The sequence below is a fragment of the Poeciliopsis prolifica genome, unplaced genomic scaffold (genome assembly GCF_027474105.1).
Source record: "Poeciliopsis prolifica strain line A6 unplaced genomic scaffold, Auburn_PproV2 SCAFFOLD102, whole genome shotgun sequence".
Classification (NCBI taxonomy): Eukaryota; Metazoa; Chordata; class Actinopteri; order Cyprinodontiformes; family Poeciliidae; genus Poeciliopsis; species Poeciliopsis prolifica.
Genome location: NW_026562477.1, coordinates 431,646 through 453,406, shown reverse-complemented (window position 1 = coordinate 453,406; position 21,761 = coordinate 431,646). Strand labels below are relative to the sequence as shown.

At 42.9% G+C, this 21,761-nt stretch overlaps 1 protein-coding gene across 1 annotated transcript in view; it reads right to left on the bottom strand.

Moving 5' to 3' along the window:
• The window catches only part of LOC129354028 (VPS10 domain-containing receptor SorCS1-like), a 137,586-nt gene that overhangs the window by 26,308 nt on the left and 89,517 nt on the right, over positions 1–21,761 (bottom strand). Inside the window, 9 exon segments of the mRNA XM_055023510.1 lie at positions 2,224–2,300; positions 4,252–4,354; positions 5,089–5,234; positions 6,552–6,732; positions 7,862–7,951; positions 8,074–8,192; positions 9,251–9,315; positions 13,330–13,403; positions 18,995–19,153. Of these exon segments, the coding sequence (XP_054879485.1) occupies positions 2,224–2,300; positions 4,252–4,354; positions 5,089–5,234; positions 6,552–6,732; positions 7,862–7,951; positions 8,074–8,192; positions 9,251–9,315; positions 13,330–13,403; positions 18,995–19,153 (1,014 nt within the window).

Sequence of the window (21,761 nt, the reverse complement as noted above, 5' to 3'; positions counted from 1 at the left end):
CAGGCAGTTCACAGCGTTTGGAACCACAAACTTATTTCATTCTGATTGTTTGCAAAACATCAGGAAAAACTAGGATTTGAAGAGGAATAAAAGTGAAAGATGGTTTTTATTAGTAGCAAAAGTTTCGCTATGCATTTGAGTTCAGCCTCCTTTCCTTTGACACCCCTAAATAAAATCCACTGCAGCCAAATGCCTGCAGCAGAGAACAACCAGCATCATGGAGACCCAGGATGTTCTGGTGAAGTTTAAAACCGGCCAGGCTCTAAAACAATAACCCAAACTTTGAACAGAGCTCCTTTAACTAGGACATTGTTTATGACTTTGCTTCTTTTAATTAGCGTAGCTTCATCTGTCTGAGCAGACAGCGTTCCTCCAACGTTCCAGACAACCTCCAGCTGTTTCTCACATCTGTCAGCTTATCTATAAATGCGAGGCGCTGTGAGCGCCGGCGTTCTAACTTTGGATGATGTTTGTCTTCTGAGCTTTATGACTTTTTATGCTTGAATTATTTCCTCCAGGTATCACTTTGATCCCAATTTATTCTGCCCCAAAAGCGACCACAGACCGGGCCTCCATGTCCCAGAGGGTTCTGTACAGTTCGAGCTAATCTTTGTTAGCCTCCACTGCAGTCTTCTGGCAAAGTCTGGAGTGATGTGGGCTCAAAGACCACCCTGCCATCACTCACATATCATAACTGCTTAGATTTTTAGTTGTTTTCATTTCTGACTTCATTTGTTTTAGAGCTACATGGCAGCTTGTTTCATTCAGAAGGAAAAAAACTTCCTGAAAATGACTTTCTGAATAAAAACTGACGTAATGTAGAAGAAATGTATTTCACACGTAAAAACTGAGTCATGGAGGCCGAACAGACAAATGATGCTGCATTAATGTGTTTTAAAATATTTGCCTCAAGGACAAAGAGAAATAAATAAGCTGTGAAATTTAAACGGCTTCTTTCAGGTTTTTGTTTAACACCTTATTTATATTACAAATAGTTAATTTTAGGATTTTCTATAGCAGCAACAAACCCCACACCAAAAGCAGCTGTTAACATCTCTTGCTAGCAGCTGTTAGCATCTCTTGCTAGCAGCTGTTAGCAGCTCTTGCTAGCAGCTGTTAGCATCTCTTGCTAGCAGCTGTTAGCATCTCTTGCTAGCAGCTGTTAGCATCTCTTGCTAGCAGCTGTTAGCAGCTCTTGCTAGCAGCTGTTAGCAGCTCTTGCTAGCAGCGAGGCATTCAGTGAACAGAAAGAATTAATTGTTTTAGCTGAAAATCAGCTGATCGGTGGACCGAGCCTCTAAAGAGCAAACGGGTCCAACATCCGTTAGCGACCAGATTTAGTGTTAAATGATGGAAGACTAAATGTTCAGCTCACTACTGTTTTTATCTCCTCACCTCTTCAGTCTGGATGGGAGAAACTGAGAATTTTTTTTTCTTCTGGTTTTAATCAATTAAATTTTTCATAAATTTGAGGGCCAGATATCCATTATATCTATGAATGATCAGTGTGAATCAAACACTGAGCCACGGATGCTGAAGCACAGAACATTTTATGACAAACAACATAAATAAATTAAATATTATAATTATCAAAAATACATTTTAGGATAAAACCCAGTTATCAGTTTTAGTGGACATAAAATGTAACAAAATCTGATCTTTAATCTTATGGGTAGTTTGGTGGATCCACATAAGAGGAGCAACAATTTGGTTTTAAGTTTTCTTTTAGAAATATTTATCTGCTTTGCAGTTCCAGGTGTTTCTACAGAAAGAGGCAGCATTACAAGCTGCAGTTCGTCCTGCCGACACAAAGAGTCTGTTTTAGACGAAGCCTCTGAATCTAAAGTCTACCTCAGGTCTGTGCAGAGAGGCGCCACTGTTCACACTTTGAATATGGACATCCAGACAAATGTTCTACCCAATAATAAAGACTTCAGTGTCTGCTAACTGAACATGAGAGGAGAGAAAGACAGGCAGCGCGTCAGGGTGGCAAAACAGAAGTGAACCAAATGTCAGTCAGCTGCAGCCATGGGGAAACGTCTGAAAGGTTTGTAGATTTCTAAAACACTCTCACTTCCTCCACAAAGAAGAATCAAAGACTGCATTCCCAACAGAAGTGATGTCATATTGTTTTACACTTCCCACATTTCACAGCTGAACTGGAGTTACTGCACAGGATACATTTCAGCAGCATGACATTCCGGCAGCACAAAGAGCACTCACCTGTCTCCACGTGTTTCCTGCATCAGAGGTGATGAACGCACTCACATTGCTGGTGGTCAGTTCTGAACCGATGGAGCCTGCAGAGGAAATTCACACAAGACAAACTGCATTTGATGATGGGAGCAGCATGATGTGTACGCAGGAAGAAAAGCCTGTTTCAGATCAAATGTAACTTTTATGCAGTGAGAACTGCAGCCAGCGGTGGTCCACTCTGCAGCTGCTGACTGCGCCTGTAATTACGCTGCTCCTACAGATCTACGCCACACTGTGACATTTGTCCAGGCTCCCAAATTAACCAATAAATCCTGATTACCGTATTCATCTTTCAGCACTTCGGACCACATTAAGACAAGCTTTGCTAATCCAGTGCAAAAGGCTGTAATTGCTTTAATTCAGCCTGTAATTGGTGCCAGGTGGCAGGTTTTCCAGGCCTGATTGTTCCACAGGCATCAACTCTCCATGAGCAACAATCTCCTTCCTGCACAACGAGCCCAAAGTCTGATCCAGTTTCTGTCTTTGGGTGATCTATGAAAAGGCTGAATTTCCGATTTGGTGCATTCTTTTATTTCTCATTTTGTGGCACAATGAGGGTGATAACAACTCCAGCAGCAGTTGAGTTTCAGTTTCAGCGAACACATCGCCGTTTTATGGCTCTGACTTCCCATCCTGACCATCTGTAGACTTTATCAATGGAAATGCGATCATGATGGCTGGAATCGTTCTAAAATTAGATCCCCGGATGGAGAGGAAGAAGTTATTTTTCCGTTATTTTCCTCCTTCATGACCGCAGCTGGAATAATGACGGATCAAACCAAACGGGTCGATTGTTGCACTGAGAGCTGTTTAATTCTCTGCTTCACGCTCAGAGTGCGAGCCTGGCCTTCTGCAGACACCCGAGGTGTGTGCTGATGAGTTATTGACAGTGTCAGTCCATGTGGGAGTAAATATCACCGCAGTGTGAATCCACCTGCAGGGCAGCTGATGTCATTTTCCTCCATTTTTCTTTGTTCCTGATGGTTTATAGCTTTGCATCACTGATGGCTGTTTGGTGGAAACCAGAGGAGGGCAGGCAGAGGGCAGCAAGCAGCATGCAGAGGCGCTGCAACTATTCAACGTTCTCACATTTTATCACATTAACTGAAGCCTGAATGCCTGTAATTTTATCAGATATAACTAAACCAAGTGGAATTGAAATGAGAAGTCTCATCGTTACTTTCATCATCTAAATAAAGATCTTTGTGAAGCAGAAACAAACGGCACAAATCCTCACTGTGAAGTATGGCGGTGGCAGCATCATGCTATGGGACAGCTTTTCATTTGCAGGGATTATTCTGGAAGATCATTTAATGATTTATGTAGAATCTGATGTTTTCACCCATCAAAAAGAAATATTTCATGTTTAGTTTATTACTGAACAAATTACGTTTGAAGACCACAGGAACCTTCAGCTTGATGGCTTTAGCCTGCATGGTAAAAGTTTACAGACTTCCAGTGTGCATGAGGCTGCATTTGTGTTCTAAAATGGCCTAGTCAAAGTCCTGAACCAAATTAGATTGAACATTTGAGCCAAGACTATAAAACTGATGTTCAGATTTTAACTGAAAATATCTTACAGAGTAAAACAGAAAAGAAAATCTTTCATCAGCGTTAGTAGATAAAAACCAGGAAAGATGATTTCCTTTCTGCTTCACAATCAAAACGTGTCACGTTAAAACCTGATGAAGCTCATCCAGCTGCGTGGTTGTAAAGAAATGAGAACAGATCAAAGAGTGAATCATTTATGTCTGTAACATCCTGAAGAGAAGATCTGACTGCAGAACGTTTGTCTCTACATGTAGATCAATGTTTCCAACTTTAAGCCTCTTCTCTTCACCAACATTCAGCAAAAAAAATGTGATGCTGCAGAATGGATTCATAAGAATCTTTGACTGTGAAACCAGTTAAATAATGAAACCCAGTGATTAAGCGGACGCTGTTAGGAGGTCGTTACATAATGAGCAGACAGTCGACAGCCTCCCTCACACCCACCTGAGGCGACGATGATCCCCGGCGCCGACTCCCTGCTGGCGATGTTTCCAGATGTGTAGGGGTTGGCAGACACGTGGAGATGGAGATGTAATGAGCAGTATGGCTGCAGAGGGAGGAATCAAAATCTCAATTAGCGAAACCTTGGGGCCGAGCCGCCGGGATCACTGAGAGACGCGGACGCACGCCTCGCCGGTTGCATCGACTCGGATCCGCAACCCTCCCAAGTCATAAGCTCCATCACAAACACGGCTTCCCCATTGGCCGGCATCACCATTAATTTTGATTGGGTTAACCTTTACCGACACAATTCTCATTACGAGGCGGCGAAATGCCAATGGAGGAGGCCATGTTGTGACGGGATGTTTGGAGGTTTATTAAAACTCTGACATTTGCTGACAAATGACTGGATGATATGAGAAGAAGGAGAAAAATGCCACAGAGTATCTAATTGGTTTTTGTTTTTTGGGGGGAGTGATTATTTCCGGTCTCAGGTTGGGATGAGTTGGGAACGTTCCAGATGAACCGGATTGTTGAACTTTAGCATCTGACTGAAATCTCAGGCGAGCGATGAGCTGCCCCAACTCTCAGGATGCTCAAAGGAGAGATGAAGGAGAGGCGCGCGCTTCTCCGCCTGACACCTCTTCTTCTTCCAGTAGCTTAAATGGGAGGTCGGCTTATTGGACTGAATCAGAACGGCTGACCTTTCAGCTCGGCCGCCTCGGAGCGCTCAGCTCTGACGGCTGTGAGCGCGGCCTCTCGCTGCTGCTGGGATCAGGCGGCTCCTGTCTCTCAGATGGACGTGGATAAAAAAACAGAAGAGGCAGCAGGAGTTCTCACCAGAACGCAGTGGATGCTGTTGCTTCTCAGGTCTCTGCTCGGAGCCTGCAGCAACCTCCAGTCTCTGCCGCGGTTAAAAGTGATGTACGTCTTTATTTGGTTATCCGTCTTTTTGTTGGCGAGGAACATGCCCTTTATTCCTGCCATTGGAGAATCAGAGATCTCTCTCTCTGGTGTCCACTGAAAATGATTCACTTTAGTCGGAGTCAGATGTTTACATACTCTGCAGAAAACCAAACAACCTTTTTATTCCACAAATCAGAATAAATGTTCCATTTCTTCCTCCCGGAGGAAAAACCACTCACATTACAGGAAACCCTCCCACTGAGCAAAAACCTCCCCTTTAACAAGAAGAAACCTCCAGCAGAACCAGAACCAGAACCTGGGTCGGTACCAGCGGCCATCGGCCTGGAGGTTTGAGAAGACGAAGCAGATAAACAAAAAGGAAAAGAAGAACTTGTATGTGGTTATTAATGATGTTCATGAAAGCAAAAAGTTACCAGCAGGAGAAGAACGACAGCAAAACACGCAAACCTGGACGAAATATTGAAATTAGCCAATTATTTAGTTTGTCAATAAGTCTTTGATGTTTATAAACGTATGTTCAACATGGTGAAAATATAACTTTGAAAAATCCACAGGTTTTCCTCAATGACAGGCCAAATGACCCAAAGTATTACTGTAAAACTTTTACAGTGTAACTTTACAGGCAGCAGCCATGTGTGTGACTATCTGCTTTCATCTGCACCGAAACGTCACCACGGAGCTCAGTGCAAAGCGAGTCGGATGCCGGGTTGATTGCAGCACACACAGACCTGCTCTGTATTCCTACCAGAACCAAACACAGCGACAAACGCTGAGTGGAAAATGATGGAGCGTCTGGAGACTTGTGAGTAATCAATGTGTGCCTTAAATGAATGTGACTCCCCGCTGGAGGCCCGCGGGGCGCCGCAGCCGGCCTCCAGCGCGTCGCTGCGCCTGCATCAACCCGTGAAACTCCACTTTGGTAATTGGCAGATACTTCATTCTCCCTCTGAGAGGAGATTTAGCATAAGTTTCGTCCTGGGTGGCGACCCCAATCAGGACGGTGGATTTGATTCTATCTCTGTGGCTGCAGGACGACATGCGCTGCATCGTCGCAGGCTTAATTATCAGATCCGCAGATAGAAGTTTCAAATAAAGGTAGGTGGTCAAATAACTCAAAAAATCATAAAGATTAGGTGGGTTTCATTAAATATTAGCTGTTTTTTTAATCAAAGGAAGGGATAATCTTAGCTTCAGGAAAGATTTCCTTTTCCTGTTGATGTGGACACTTCAGAGGAAAGTTGCTGGTTTATTTCATCCCCTCTGTCTTATTGATCAAATTTCTAATAAAACTTCAGCTGCTTTTAACCTCTAGCTGAAATCAAAGCGTGTTCCTGGAATGAAACGCAGCAGAGAACGGTCCAGTTAAAGTCTGTTCACCTCGTAGAGGTCCACCATGACGTTGCCCTCCAGGCCCATGCTGCTGACCACATTCTCCAGAGCCAGAGTGTAGTAGACGCCCGAAGTGTCCGACACGTACAGGTTGTAGGTTTCATTCTGGTTCCACTCCTGCACAGCAGCCACCACGCGGTTTTCATCTGTACTGATCACATGCAGCTCCTAGGAGACGGACCAGGACAATCAGGCTGATAGATGAAAAAGGTTTGATTTGCTATGTATTACATTAAGCTACGGATTAGAAGAGTCTTAGCGTTGTCAATCATCCTTGTGTATACGCTCCCTCTACATCTCTGCTATGAATGCTCAGCCGCGTTAGCATAGCCACTGATAACAATAGATAAACAATTTTTCTGGAACAGTAAGTTGTTCGTTGCTATTAGCATATTTAGCAGTGCATGCATGAGGATGATTGATAGCATTAAGACACTCCTCTTGGCTCTGACCGGTTGTTTTTGCCCATTAGGGTAAATTTCTGCAGCTCATTGAGGACATCGACCTTTTCTTACATCGTTCATCTCAACATGTTGACATTTTTAACAAATATGGAAAAAACATGTTTTTTAAAAGTGATGCAGTTCAGCTGTAACTCTGACATCCGGATGAGTTTAACATTTACTCATACTCCCAGGATCAGTGCATCTCAGCTTACTTTAACTTTGGACCTTCAATCAAAGTCATGATGTATTCAGTTCCAATTATAAACCTAAAGACGTTCATATGATTCTTATTGTTCCTGAGTTCCTGCTGGGTTAATCACAGTCATCTGAACTCTTCTGTCGTCTGTGTTTTAACTAAGAGGATGCAGCAATCATTACCACTTGCAAAGAGTTATTGGACAGAAACTATTCGGCTGAGTTCGTGCTGTTTGCTTGGGAGCTTCATCTACCTCTGACTGTTCCAATAATACCTTGCAGCCAGCCTGCAGCTACCCGGGCGCACTGGGCCTGATTGAATAAAACATGTTTAATTGTCAGTAGGGACGTGATAAGCGAGGTCAGGCACACGCGAAGCAGAGCCGAATAACAATCCTGGAAACGCTCTGAGATACTTGATTTGCCCGGAAACACCAAAGAGACCATCGCAGGGAGGCAGCAATGAATCGGATCCCAAAACCTGGCAGGAGCTTCTTTTTATCCAACGTTTAGATGTACAAACCTCAGCTCTGCTGTGCAGAATTTTTGTTCTAACACTTTCTAGGGTTGTGCAATTGCTTTTTAATGGCCAAAGTCTCAGGAGCGCCTGTTGGTGTGTGTTATGTAAGCTGTGACAAAGCGCTGCGCTGTGTTACCTTGGGCAGGGTGTACTTTGGCAGCTTCATCGGGGTAAAGACGTCTCGTTTTGCAGAAACGTAGTAGACCGGCCTCCCTGCAGTGGACACCTTCAGGCACAAACATGACAAACAGCATCATATTACACCAAACAACAGAACGCAACAGAATATGCCCTGCATGAATCTCCCACAGCCACAGCACATCCAGGAGCAAACAGACGATTCCTTACCTGGACAAACACATACTCATCCTGCACCACCAGGGAATTGGGGTCAATGTATCCGGGGAACGGTTTGCCCTTGTTGGCGTCTGTGCAGTTCTGCAGCTTGCAGGTGACGTACAGCGCCTCTGCTCACACACACACACAGAGACACGCACACACACACACACACACACACAGAGACACGCACACCCACACACACACACACACACACACACACACACACACACACACACACACACACACACGCACGCACACACACACACACACACACACACACGTCAGGCCGTGGCTCCTGATATGGTTTTAGCCGATGAAGAAAGGCAGCCTTCACCCACAGCTAAGTGGTCTCTTTTGGCCCCGTGTCAGTGAAGTGGCCCCGGTAAGAGATGACAGATGAACCGACAGGCCGATTGCTTTCTTTGCCTTCAATCACGGCTCTGCGGCCCCAACGCCTGTCCCCCATCGCCGGCCTCTGCCAAAAACCTGTCGGCTCCCCCCATACAGGCCTGATCAATGGTGATGGTCTCTGGCTGTAACACTGCGTTTGATTGGCTTACCTCTGTCACATCAGGCTCAAACAAAAACCAAAAAAAGGAGAATAGATGGCAGTGTGGAAACGAAGAGGAACGCAGATAAATTAACCACATGACCATGTCCAGACAGGGAAATGTGGTCTGGACATGTCCATCCATGGACAACGTTCTGACTGAGGCTTCAACAGGAACGAATCTGTCCTCGGGGTCTCATGCATAAAACATCCAGGGCTGAGAGATCTGGAGGTTGAGAGGCTCACTGGATGAGCAGAGCAGAAATACTACATCACATCCTATTTTCACTCAGGTCAGTTCAGTGACGTTTTATGTTCTCCAAGGATTTCTGTGCAGAACAAAGTTATTGTCCTTTTTAAAATGCTTTCGTATCGACGTGATTCAGGTGAGTGAAATGAATCTACATGTGCACCACTGACCCAAACCGCTGATCTTTAAAAGCTTTACCAATCCATGCATTTCTTTTCCTCCATTGTTGCTGTGGGTCTCTGGACCCGGCCGGCCGTCCCTTTACATTATCCTGCAGCAGGACTGTCCAAGAACCCCTGACTGCTCACTACTTGGGCACAATGCTTCCGGCAGAGCACAAAGACAGCAGGAAAATAAAGCTCTGAACTCAGAATTCAATTACTCACGTCCTTCAGAGATGCTGGTTTCCAGGTGAATTAAGCCCGGCTCTTTGTCCAAACCCATCTTGGACCTGAAAGGCAGACAAATATGTTTCAGGAACATCACCGCTGCTCTTTTCCCATCGGGTGGAAGCCCCCCCTTTCTGAAGCTGCTGCCTGACCTGAGAGATTACATGCTGCAAAGTCAGACAAGCTTATAACAACACAGACGTTCAGCCAACTGCAACCACAGCAGTGGTAAATATCAGCGTGCAGGAATCACTGCCTCCAACATGACGATCTGTGTTCAGCACAGAGAGCCTCAGGTTGAATGACTGATCTAAATGTTCAAAAGACCTTCAAGGTCCTTTTCCTCCCCGAATGAGAGACAGAAAGATGTTTCCTCCCATCATTAGAGCAGGAAAATCCATTGATTTTGCTGCTGCAGCCGGGATGCCTGCAGATGGAACAGCATATAATCATTAGGGCTTTAAAAATGTATTAAAAAGACTGGAGGATCAGAGGAAGGAGGCGAAGGCAGCGAAGATGAGGAGTTGATGGGAGAAGGTGGAAGGAGACGCGACAACGTTCTGACGGATCGAACCGATTTCTGGAAGTCTGTGTGTGACAGACTGAGAAACAGCAAAACTCAGATCATTGTTCTTTTATTCACTACATGAGATCAAACAAAACTTTGAACATGATGGCCTACTTCTCAAGTCCATGTTTACATTTTACTGAATAATCCAAAGAATCATCTGAGGCAGGCAGTGCATTATGGGAGCAGAGCGTGAAGGAAGTTTGCCCTGTCAGGTTTCTGCAAGAGGGCAAATAGTTTAATGCTTTAAACGCTCCAAGAATTATATTCAAGATGAGTTTACCACAAAGAGGTTTTCAAAATATCACTTTATTTACTGAGGGGAAAGTTAGTGAAAGTCAACAGTATAAATGTAATAAATGCTTGTTCCATTCACTAACAGGGCTGAATAACAGCAACTCAGTTCCAATCCAGGTTTGGACTAGGCCACTCCAGAACCTTTTTTGGTTATCCTGATGTTCTTTTATCACTGCTTTGCTTCATAACCCACGTCTGTTTCACCTGAAGGTCATGAAATGACAACCTGAAGCTTCTGGACGATGTTCTGGTTGGGAGCAGAAATAGTTCAGTTCTGACATCAAACCTCCACCATGTCTGGCTCGTTTCCTGAGATGCTGCTGGTTTATGCCCGATGTAACGAGAAACAGAGAAAACTGGAGTTAAGATATTCCAGTTTTATCTGTTCATCATCAACATATTTTTAACAAATATAAGATGTGACTTTATGTTCTTTTTAGCCAGCATCGGTTCTGGAAACTCGCCTGGATGTAAAGTTTCTGACACAACTTCACCTGGAGAGGAACAACAACCTGGTGGGTGAAGACGCCAACAGCACTCAAAGAACCGATTAAACAATATTTACATGAATAAGAAACACAGTTATGCACCGATCTTACTTTCCTCTGTCCCAAACTCCGTCTGTCTGCTCTGCTGTCAGAGTCACTGACTGCCTGAGCCGCCCAAAACGTCACGTCTGCACATGTAATCACTTAACCACTTTTCAGACAAATAAATCAGTAAGAGCCAAAATTACATCAGCAAGTCAGGATTTTTAAAGATCAGCCAGAAAACTGCAATCGGTTTGCCTTTAGTAATGAATCAAAGCTCATTCATGATTTAACAAGTGGATGTTTTACTCACACAGGGCCCGATTAGTTCATTTCTTACTAAAGGGCATCATCATCTCAAAGTTGCATTTTCTAATTACTTTGATATTAAAAGTTATTAATGAGAAACATTCAGCCTGGCAGAAAAGCAAACAGAAGAAATCAGCAGGAGAACAAATACTTTTTCCAAGAAAGTTCAAACGGAGACCAACAGCAGCGCCTGTGTCTGTGCTGAGGTCAGACCCAGAGGGAGCAAAGGAGCCGGCGTCATGAGAGGGAGCTCTCGTCCCAGGAAACACACGCAGCTCCGAAATGTTGCTGCAGAGATCATCAGAGTCATATGCAAATGGCTGCAGACGCTGAGCTCCCAAACTGATTATATCAGCATCTGATGGAGGTGAGCAGCAAGTCGCTCAGAGCCTCTCAGCTTCTCCGAGTCACAAATGAGTTTACACATGTTCCATGGCTCCATGCGCAGCAGACAGAAGCTCCCTGAGCAGCTTCATTACCAGGGCTAGCACAACTCCAACCGCACAGCGCGCAACCCAAAATAGAAGCCTGACAGCAGCATCAGCAGCATCAGCAGCATCAGCAGCATCAGCCCGGAGGCCCGCTTCACTCCTGGCAGCGCGGCCTGTTATTACGGCTCGGCCGCTCTGCTCTCTGCTGAGGTGAAGCCCGTTTGTCATGAGTTGGTTACTGGATGCAGAAAACAACTAACTTTGACACAACAAAGAACAAAATGTTTTTATAGATTTTATGAAACAAATTATGATCATTGTCCTGAGGGAAGCATCTATTCAATAAATCTTTGTATTTCTATATTTTATTCCAAAATTAACTGTAAAATTATGAGAAAAACAAATGAATGTTCTAATGTCTCTGTAGTTGGTTGCTTGTCACTCCTGAATGTTTCAAATCAAATTCATGTCTAATCTGGATTTATGGAAGATGAGTTTTATTGCAGCATAAAGTTTTTCTGAAACACATCAAAACATCGGGGAAAAGGTTTTATTGTCCAGGAATAATTGACCTTCTTCTGCTAACTGGGTGCACTGGTTTACCGTTACACCCAGTTAGGACTTTTCGGGGCTTTTGTCGCTTGTGGAAGCAGGAAATACCTCTGGAGAATATTATGCTTCTTCATGGTTATGCAGATCATAATGCAACAATTCTGCATTAAAAAATCCTTTTTATTGGCAGAATGCAACATTATTATTGTCTTGGAAACTTTTCTTTATCTGCCAGCTGCAATTATCACAATTAACACGAGAAACATTTCAACCTCTGCAATTACATGACTTTCAGTTGTTCAATTAAATGAGTGGAAAAAAATGGAAAAACTTTTGATCATATTCTAATTGATTGAAAACACAACCACCCAACACATTGATGATCATTCTCACACATGAATAATATTCATCTGCACAACCTCTTATTCAATTCTAATTCTAATTTGACATGTTTACCACCTGCGTGAAAGAAAATGACAATAACTGACGTGTTTGTAGAAACATCCTCGGCTCTCTGCTTCCTTCCAACAGTTGATCAAATTTATTTGGCACAAAACAATCCAGCTTCAATTAATATGCAGCAGTTAGAGCCACGATTAGTCAACTCTATAATGAAATCTGAATTTCAGAATGAGCAGTTTGTCATGAATTATTTGAACTAATGTTCAAAGTTATTGCTGTGAAGATAATGTGACACACATGTGGGGAGATGCTAATTAAACCAGGTTCAGGTGTTTCAGGTCATTTTGCTCTGAATTAAGGGGCATTTTTAGGTTGTTTTTGTTACAAACAGGTTATTTTTACACACGATGTTTAATAAGCCATTTGAAGTTCAATAGTTTATGAGGTTTTGTTGAAATTTAACAAAACAAACAAACATTGAAGCTCTGAGCTAAAACGTTGCTAAAGGTTCACTCCTTAAATCTTAGTTATTAAAGCATATTCATTTATGTGATGATGAAACTTTTAAAGTTCTAAGTGTCACCCGATGCTTTTCAATGTTTGCCTGAGTTTTTCTTTAAAACTTTTTAAAACTAGCAGTTAATAAGTCAAAAGAATCTCATTTTTCTATTTGTTAAAAACATCAGCGTTAGTCTAAACACATTCTTAACATTTCATAACAAGAAGCAGAAAAATTATTAATACCAGAGACAAAAGAGCTTTTTATTCTTAAAATTGTGACAGGTCTGATAAAATCATTTAAACATCCTTGTTTTAATCAACAATGGAAAAAAAGGCATAAAAAACATTTCCTTGTTAAACTTTCCTTAGAGAAAAAAAAATATTTAGACATTTTGTTTATTGAAAATGAGATTTGTTTTAAATTGACATCAGTTTTAAATGGTATAAACAAAGTATAGTGAACGGGTTATTATCAGCATTACTTACCAGTAGAAACGATTAGGAGCCACTTTCTCGTGCACCAGCTGCCATCGTCTTCCAAACTCAACAGAACTGTAGAGCTGTAAAAATATTAAAATAAATGTTACTTTCCAACAATCATTCTGCTGTAAAAGCAGATAAAATACAACCCAAAGTGCACCAGGCCAACCTTCAGGACATTAACACGGAGTTTTCACTGAACCAAAGCAAGACGATTAATTTCAATAAGTGTAAATATTATTGAAAAGAATTAATTTCATAGCATAATTACACACAGATGGATGTTTGAAAGTCTTAATTTCTGTTAATTATGATCATTTTCTGCTTGGCTAATAAAAAACATGGCATTTAAAATTTGAATATTACATCATACCAATAAAAAAATACAGCCTTCATAAAAAAGTGTGTTCAATTAAAGGTTGTCCATTTTCAAAAGGTACTTTTAATGAGTTAAACGAGCCTCATGGGAATAATCATATTGTAATTTATGGACTGTGACTGAATTAAGACATTTGTGGACTCAGATTTCGGTAGGAAAATGTCACAGTTCTTCAGAGGAACGTTTTTAAGGAAGAGAGCAAAAGACACCGGAACATGAAACAAGAACCACTGGTTTGTTCCTCTGATCATCCTGCTGAGATTTGAAAAGCCATCTTCAAATATAAAGACATATCATTTTATTCCTCTTTAAATGCCCAAAATAACTTTGATTTGTACAAATGTGTTAAAATAAAGTGTGATTTTAAGTCAGTTTGGGTTTGAAGGCTCGTTGACAGACAGGAGAAGCAGAAGAAAATTTCTCCTTAAAGTTTCTGGCGTCTAAATTTAGTCTCTGGATGAAACATGAGAAAAACACAAAGATGTCAAAAAATGAAATTGAAATTCTAATTATTTTAAGTATCAATTACTAAATTGTAACAAGTACATTATATTTTAAATGTAAAGGTATAAAGTACATAGTAAACAGGAATGTTACAGTTATGTATTAAAAACAGAAAAACCTTTTTAGAGCATTTTATTTTGGTAGGACATAAAATGATTCTGCACCACTGCACTTATGTTATTTTTATCTATTCATTTAATGTTTTACTTTTACAGGATGAACTTATTCTCACTTTCCATTTTTTGAATCTGTAACCTTCAGAGACGGAAATAAAAGTCTTTTTATCCTCAAACACTCTGTTGAAACAAACAATCTGTTTACTGTGCAGCTTACAGAAACGATGTAATGAAGCTCTGAACTTGTTTCAATGTTAAACTCGGACTTTTCCATTTTGAGCATGAGGCGCGACACACAGCCTGTAAACACACTGGACACCCAAAATGTTTGTTTGCATTCATTTGTTTTCTAATTACATCTCCTTACTGTGGAAACAACATCATCCCAAACGGATCATCTCTGCTGAAAAATCGCATGTTTACCTCTGAAGGGATTTTCTCTCTGCAGCTTTGGACAAAATGCTGATTTTACATCAGATTGTTTTTCAGTTACTGACCCGTTCTGCATGGGAGAGGAAGCAATGTCACAGAGAGCTTCATGTAAGTATATTAAAGGAAAGTTAAGCAGAAGGAAAAAGTCTCGTTGATGAACAAGGATCTTTAAATTCAGACAATGTTCTGCAACTTCTAGATGTATTTCTGCTTCAACACACCTGAGTTAAATATAAAGTCATTAGCAAAACTCTAGAGACTCTATAAAAAATACTGATATTTAAATATATTGATCAGCACGTTCAGCATGTTTCACTATTGACTCCTTCTCAAAAGGTTATTTTCTCAAAAGGTTATTTTCCTGCAGCGCTGTATTTGGGTTAAACCAGTTCAGGTGTCCAAATATTCCAGAATCAGAATCTGAATCTGAATGCTATTATTTCAGTACAACCCGTCCAAACACAGGCGGGCTGCAGCCATCAGAACCGCCCTCTTCTTCATTTTGGATTGTTGCAGACTTGCCAACAAATCTCATCCTGCTTAAGATGAACTAAGAGTTCACACTCACATCAGCACTTGGGTTCAGACTTATTGAAATGTCTGAAGTTAAGCATCAGAAATTTAAATTCCTGAGTCATAATGATGGTCACCTCCCTGTCATTTTACATCTTTTCTTGTTTTTAGGTTTTATTCTCACCACTGATTTTTTCCATGACTTCACAGCGTCTTCATTTCTGGCATTGTTAAAATTGTTTACACATATTTGTAAAGTGACCCAATTTCATTGTATGAATGTATTCAATGACATCCCAGTTAAAAGTGAATCAATACAAATATATTTTTGCAATGTGTTTAATACACATGAAAATAAATATCACTGGTTGCTATTAATATGCCTGCGTGAAGCTGGCTAAGCAGATGCAAGAGAAAAGAAGAGAGCAGAGAACTGGGGCAGGAGGAAATCACTTTGACTAATTACCCTCCTAAAACGAGTTAGTGTGCATCCCAGTAAGAGAGCAGAGGCAGAGAACAGGAGCCGGAGGAGGTGAAGCAGCCACTGGCGGGGCGGAGGGGCCGCCGCCGCCGCTGCAGCCTCTGAAAGGTCTCTCAATCAACAAATGTGGCAGCTCTGCCAAAAAGAGGGCAGGCAAAGTGAAAGAGAAGCAGTTTTAGGGTGGAGGATCCATGCAACACAGGCAGAGCTGGAGCTGGTGGGAGTGGAGGACGATGAGGGAATGAATGATCCATTTCTTCCCTTTTCCCAAGGAAATATACAACATCATGACGGTGAGCACCGCGACTCTAGTTCTGCTGACACTAAAGCACTATTGACCCTTTGCAAATGTCTCCTGATCATGTTGAGGCGCCATGACGGACGTCAGCAGAGATGCACTGAACAGACGCTGCTTGTTGCCTCCAGTTGTTTTTGCCACTATCTCCAGTTTCTAGTGGTTCAAGTTGAGCTAATGTGTCTGTTGAAGAAGCTCATCCAGCTGGAGTTCAGTTTTCAGAAACAGCCTGTAACTGAGCCACAGGATTTATTTCTGTTGCAATAGAGAAAACCTAAAAGCATAAAAGTCTAGATGCTAAGAGGTGTGTGCATTCATGCTTGGCTACAAGCTTTTCCTCCATGCTAACTAATTATTAGATGCATACATTTTCTACATTGTAATATTGGATTGCATCACTGATATGAATGAGTGTTTCTCTTCTTACTTTGTAAAACTTTTTCCTTCCTCACCAAAAGATTTATGAGAAAATGACAGTTTGCTTTGCATCCTGTGTTTGTGCAGCCAACACTGCAGCACCCAGCGGCCATTTGCAGTGAAATCAACTAAAAAAGTGATTCACAGGCGTCTGCAGGTTGTTTTGACGCTTTCTGAACAGCATGATGTCATGTGCAGAGGGTCAATACCATCGTGTTATTCAGCAGAAGCCAATGCTAAATTGCTAAATCGATAAATTCAATCCTGATGCTCCCCATGTGTTAATGACCCAGCATGTCATGTCGCTCTCCCATCCGCCATCTGCATGGTTTCCCTTCAGGATGTGATTCTTTGGAGCAAAATTGTTCTCATGTTTTCAGAGGATTTACTTCACTTCCAAAAACGTCTCTGTGATTCGACATCAACACTAATACTGATAACAGCAAACAAACAAATATTGATCAGGTTTACATTTCTGGAATGATTCACCATGTTCCAAATCATTATGCACAGCACAATAACGCTTCCATTTCCATTAACTACCTCATGTTTTCATACAGCACTACTGATGATTTTCATCAGCAGGGAGATCCATTCTGCGTCTGCACTGGACTCGTCTGCACCTGCATTGATCTCGCAGCGTTTTGCAGGAGGAGCCGGTTCTGCTTCCAGTTCAGTTCAACTTTATTTATAGACATAAATCAGAGGCAGATTTAAAGTCAATTCCATCCAGTTCAAGTTGATCCCTTTTATCAAACAATACAGTCAAGTTCAATTTCTTATTCAAATTGGCTAAAATGTTTTCTATGAAAGGAAACCCGGCAGACTGACAGAACCACATCTGTCTCTCTGACCGGCTCCGTTATTTTCTATGAAAAGGAAGTAAATATGAAATATCAGGGCATTATATCTAATTTGTTTTCAGCCACAGCTGCTCAGATTTCATTGGTTTTAAACCCCAAACAGAAAGCATGGAATGGCCCTTTAACTGCAGCCACATATTTTAACATCCACCCTCTAACTGAAGCTTTGCAGCTGAACACATTTACCTTCATATTTCACCTTCAAGCTGATTAATAACCTCAGTATCTGTGAGAAGATCTTCTTCTGTCATGCTTCTCTACAGCAGGATTTACAGGCTGCAGCAGCAGCTGCTGCAGCTGCTGCAGCTCCATTTTCTGGATCTCTGCTTCACATAAGACACATTTAACCTCAAGCCACCGACTCCCACAAAACGCTGCGCTTACAGCGATTTCATGGCTTCGATCCCTCATACAAGCTGTCTAAATTTAATGTTTCACAATATCTTTGTTTGGTATTTCTTTACTAAAATAAAATGTTCACATAATTAATGAGGCCATCTTGGGTAAAGAAACACATTTACTGAGGACAACATTAACATGACTGAGAAACAGGATTAGAGCCAAGAAAAAAAACTCTTTCAGAATTTTGCTTAACCCTCTCAGGCTCAAATTACTTGCAAAGACTAGCTAAGTAGCATGTAGCTGTTGCAAATCTGCAACATCTGCCTGGAGAGGCTTAAAGTCAGAATTCAGAGAAAACAGTTCAAACTTTTTTTCAGTGTCTCTAATCCTCTGGAACTATTCTGCAAAGAATCATTTTTATTTTATTTTCACAGATCCAAAAGTCCTGCAGCTATAATTGCAGGGAAAAATTATTGTACAAGTTACTGATGAAGGGGAGATGAATACAAATATATGCCGCACTTTTCAGAATTTTACATTCAACCTTTTCATGCATGGGTCACTGCAGTGGACAGCTATCGAAAAGTGCTTCTTGTGCATTTTCATGTCATCATATAACTCCTAAAGAACAATAATACTGATGTACTTTTCAAATAACAACTTTATATTTGGAGAAAATTACAATTGATTACCTGAAAAAATTTAATTAAAATAAAACATTTGTACACATTTTCTCCCTACTTTTTTATGCCTTAAGAATTTTTTTTAAAAAATAGGATAAAAATCCTGACACAAAGGATCATAATTCATGCATGAAAGAGTTAAAACCAAGTATAATTTAAAGGCCAAATGAAACCCAATGAAACACTAAAGTGCAAGAAAAGATGAAAAGTTCAGAGCATTGTTTCCCAGACAGTAATTCCTAAAATAAAAACTTTAAAAGCATATTTGAAGCTTTACAAATGTTTTGTTGGGTTTTTCTGTTAGGCTGCAGATTAAATTTCACAGAAGAGAAACTTTCAGATTTATGAATAATATCCCTTCAGCTTATGGATGTTTCTGATACGGCTACTTCTGTTTCAGTGACATAATTAGTAAATTCAGTTTAGCTTTAGGGAGGAAGTTGCTGCAGTGTTTCATCCTCCTGCAGCGACTGGAAGACGTTTTCTTTCATCAGAGCTGCACCTGTTCTCCGGCTGAACTGTCACCGGCCTCCTGTGGAGCGTCAGTCCTCCAGCTAAGAGTCACTTGGACCCTGACGTGGTTTCACTTCGGTGAATGTCGAGGCTCTACCTCTAAAAGAAAGTGCAGCCACGTCCTCTCCCTCACCTTTTGGTCGTGGCTGTACGCCAGGATCCAGTCCTCCTGTTCGGGGTGAAACAGGAGGCTCAGGATGTAGAAGTTCAGTCGGTACTTCTGGTATGTGGCTCCTTCATCAGAGCTGATCAGAAGGCTGCTCTCTATCTCCGGGTCCGTCAGCAGCATGATCTTTAAAACAAGATGAGAATGATGAGATGAGAATAGAAAGCATTTGGTTATGCATGATGTCAGAAAGTACTGGAACATTTGGACCCGTTAACTTTGTTCCTGGTGACACAACCTGAGCGCTGAAGAGCAAAAGTAACAGACAGACACATCCTACCTAGAACTGAGCATTAATAATTCAACCAGAGACCATTTATGGGCGGTCCACTCCGAATGCAACTCGCCCTGCAGTTTTTAAAGAATCAGTTGCTATTCTACCTTATCAGATCACGGCTTAAAAGAATTACAGTCACTGTTATATCTAAAAAACCTGACTCAACCCAAGATTATGACTTGAAATTCTACTTTCTTCTCCAAATGTGGCTCAAAGAATAGAAAATAAAAACCTGCAACACGGCATCAACAGACTGGATGAGTTTTCCACAAAACGCGTCAGTGTTAGAAACTTTTCAGCAGATCATGAGCGACTCACACTGAGAGATTAAAATCCAAATATTTTGGAAATCACTCCTGCTGTAATCCTCCTTAACGGCCACACACACTGACTCACAGTCCAATACGGTAATGTTTCGCCACCAGCTCGTAACAGACAAACTGCAACGTCAGCACTTTGTATTGCTGCACTCATTCCATGATGTCATTTCCATTGGGGATTGGTGTGTGTGTGTGTGTGTGTGTGTGTGTGTGTGTGTGTGTGTGTGTGTGTGTGTGTGTGTGTGTGTGTGTGTGTGTGTGTGTGTGTGTGTGTGTGTGTGTGTGATGGGGGTTCAGTTCTGCTTCTGTCCTGCATCAATATGAAGTGAAGACGATGTGAAAACGCTGATACTCTCAGCTTTATTGTCTTCATGGCTCAAAGCAAAACTCGTGCAGAGCAGCAGGAAGTGCTGCGAGGAATCGACTGAAAGTTTTAACGCGACTTTTGTTTCCGGCTCTGGGGAAACCATTTTACCCACAGGTAACGTTCCACCGCCTGACAAAACGCCAGAGTCCAAACTAACCCGTTTTTAACACACACTAACGTTTGAGCACCACGTCTGCATTTCCCAGGGAATTCACAGATTATCCATCTGTATGGTACCAACCAGAACCCGCTGAGATCCAAACATCAACCTGGCTTACATAAAGACAGAGAGTAATAAATGAGAATAATTTGGAAGTAAAGGCTGTTTCCATTTGTTGCTCTCATGAGCAACAGAAATCAGTGGACTGTAGACATTAAGCGTATGGATCTCATTTAGGAAGTTTTGAAAGCAGAACCAGTCCAGAAACCTTCAGTTCAGCCTGAGGAAGAAATGAGGATAAAATGAGGATAAAATGAGGATAAAATGAGGAAGACCTGCAGCGTGATCAAAGCTCCATCTGAGCGGAGGGATTCTCAGACCTGCACCCGTTGCTCAGCGGCCCGTTGTTCAGCGGCCCGTTGCTCAGCGGCCCGTTGCTCAGTGGCCCGTTGTTCAGCGGCCCGTTGCTCAGCGGCCCGTTGCCACAGCGGCCCGTTGCTCAGCGGCCCGTTGCCACAGCGGCCCGTTGCTCAGCGGCCCGTTGCCACAGTGGCCCGTTGCTCAGCGGCCCGTTGCCACAGCGGCCCGTTGCCACAGTGGCCCGTTGCCACAGTGGCCCGTTGCCACAGTGGCCCGTTGCCACAGCGGCCCGTTGCCACAGCGGCCCGTTGTTCAGCGGCCCGTTGCTCAGTGGCCCGTTGCTCAGCGGCCCGTTGCCACAGTGGCCCGTTGCTCAGCGGCCCGTTGCCACAGCGGCCCGTTGCTCAGCGGCCCGTTGCCACAGCGGCCCGTTGCCACAGCGGCCCGTTGTTCAGCGGCCCGTTGCTCAGCGGCCCGTTGCTCAGTGGCCCGTTGCTCAGCGGCCCGTTGCTCAGCGGCCCGTTGCCACAGCGGCCCGTTGCTCAGTGGCCCGTTGCCACAGTGGCCCGTTGCTCAGCGGCCCGTTGCTCAGCGGCCCGTTGCTCAGCGGCCCGTTGCTCAGTGGCCCGTTGCTCAGTGGCCCGTTGCCACAGCGGCCCGTTGCTCAGCGGCCCGTTGCTCAGCGGCCCGTTGCTCAGCGGCCCGTTGCTCAGCGGCCCGTTGCTCAGCGGCCCGTTGCTCAGCGGCCCGTTGCTCAGCGGCCCGTTGCTCAGCGGCCCGTTGCTCAGCGGCCCGTTGCTCAGCGGCCCGTTGCCACAGCGGCCCGTTGCTCAGCGGCCCGTTGCTCAGCGGCCCGTTGCTCAGCGGCCCGTTGCTCAGTGGCCCGTTGCTCAGTGGCCCGTTGCCACAGCGGCCCGTTGCTCAGCGGCCCGTTGCCACAGCGGCCCGTTGCTCAGCGGCCCGTTGCTCAGCGGCCCGTTGCTCAGCGGCCTGTTGCCTCACTGGCTGCTGTTCAGATAAAATCCCAGTACAACACATGAAAGTTTATATTTCCAGAGATAAGTGTGAAGAATTTCAGTAAAAGTGGATATTATTAAAGGAAACCTAATTTGAATAAATGTAGTAATTTGCTTATTTTAGGTTTAAAGCAGAAAACTTACAAACTGGACGTCTTTGTGTGGTTTTATTGAACAGCTGCCAAAGTGTTTCATTTTGTCAATAACTGTCCATTAGCTGGACTGCTTGTCCGC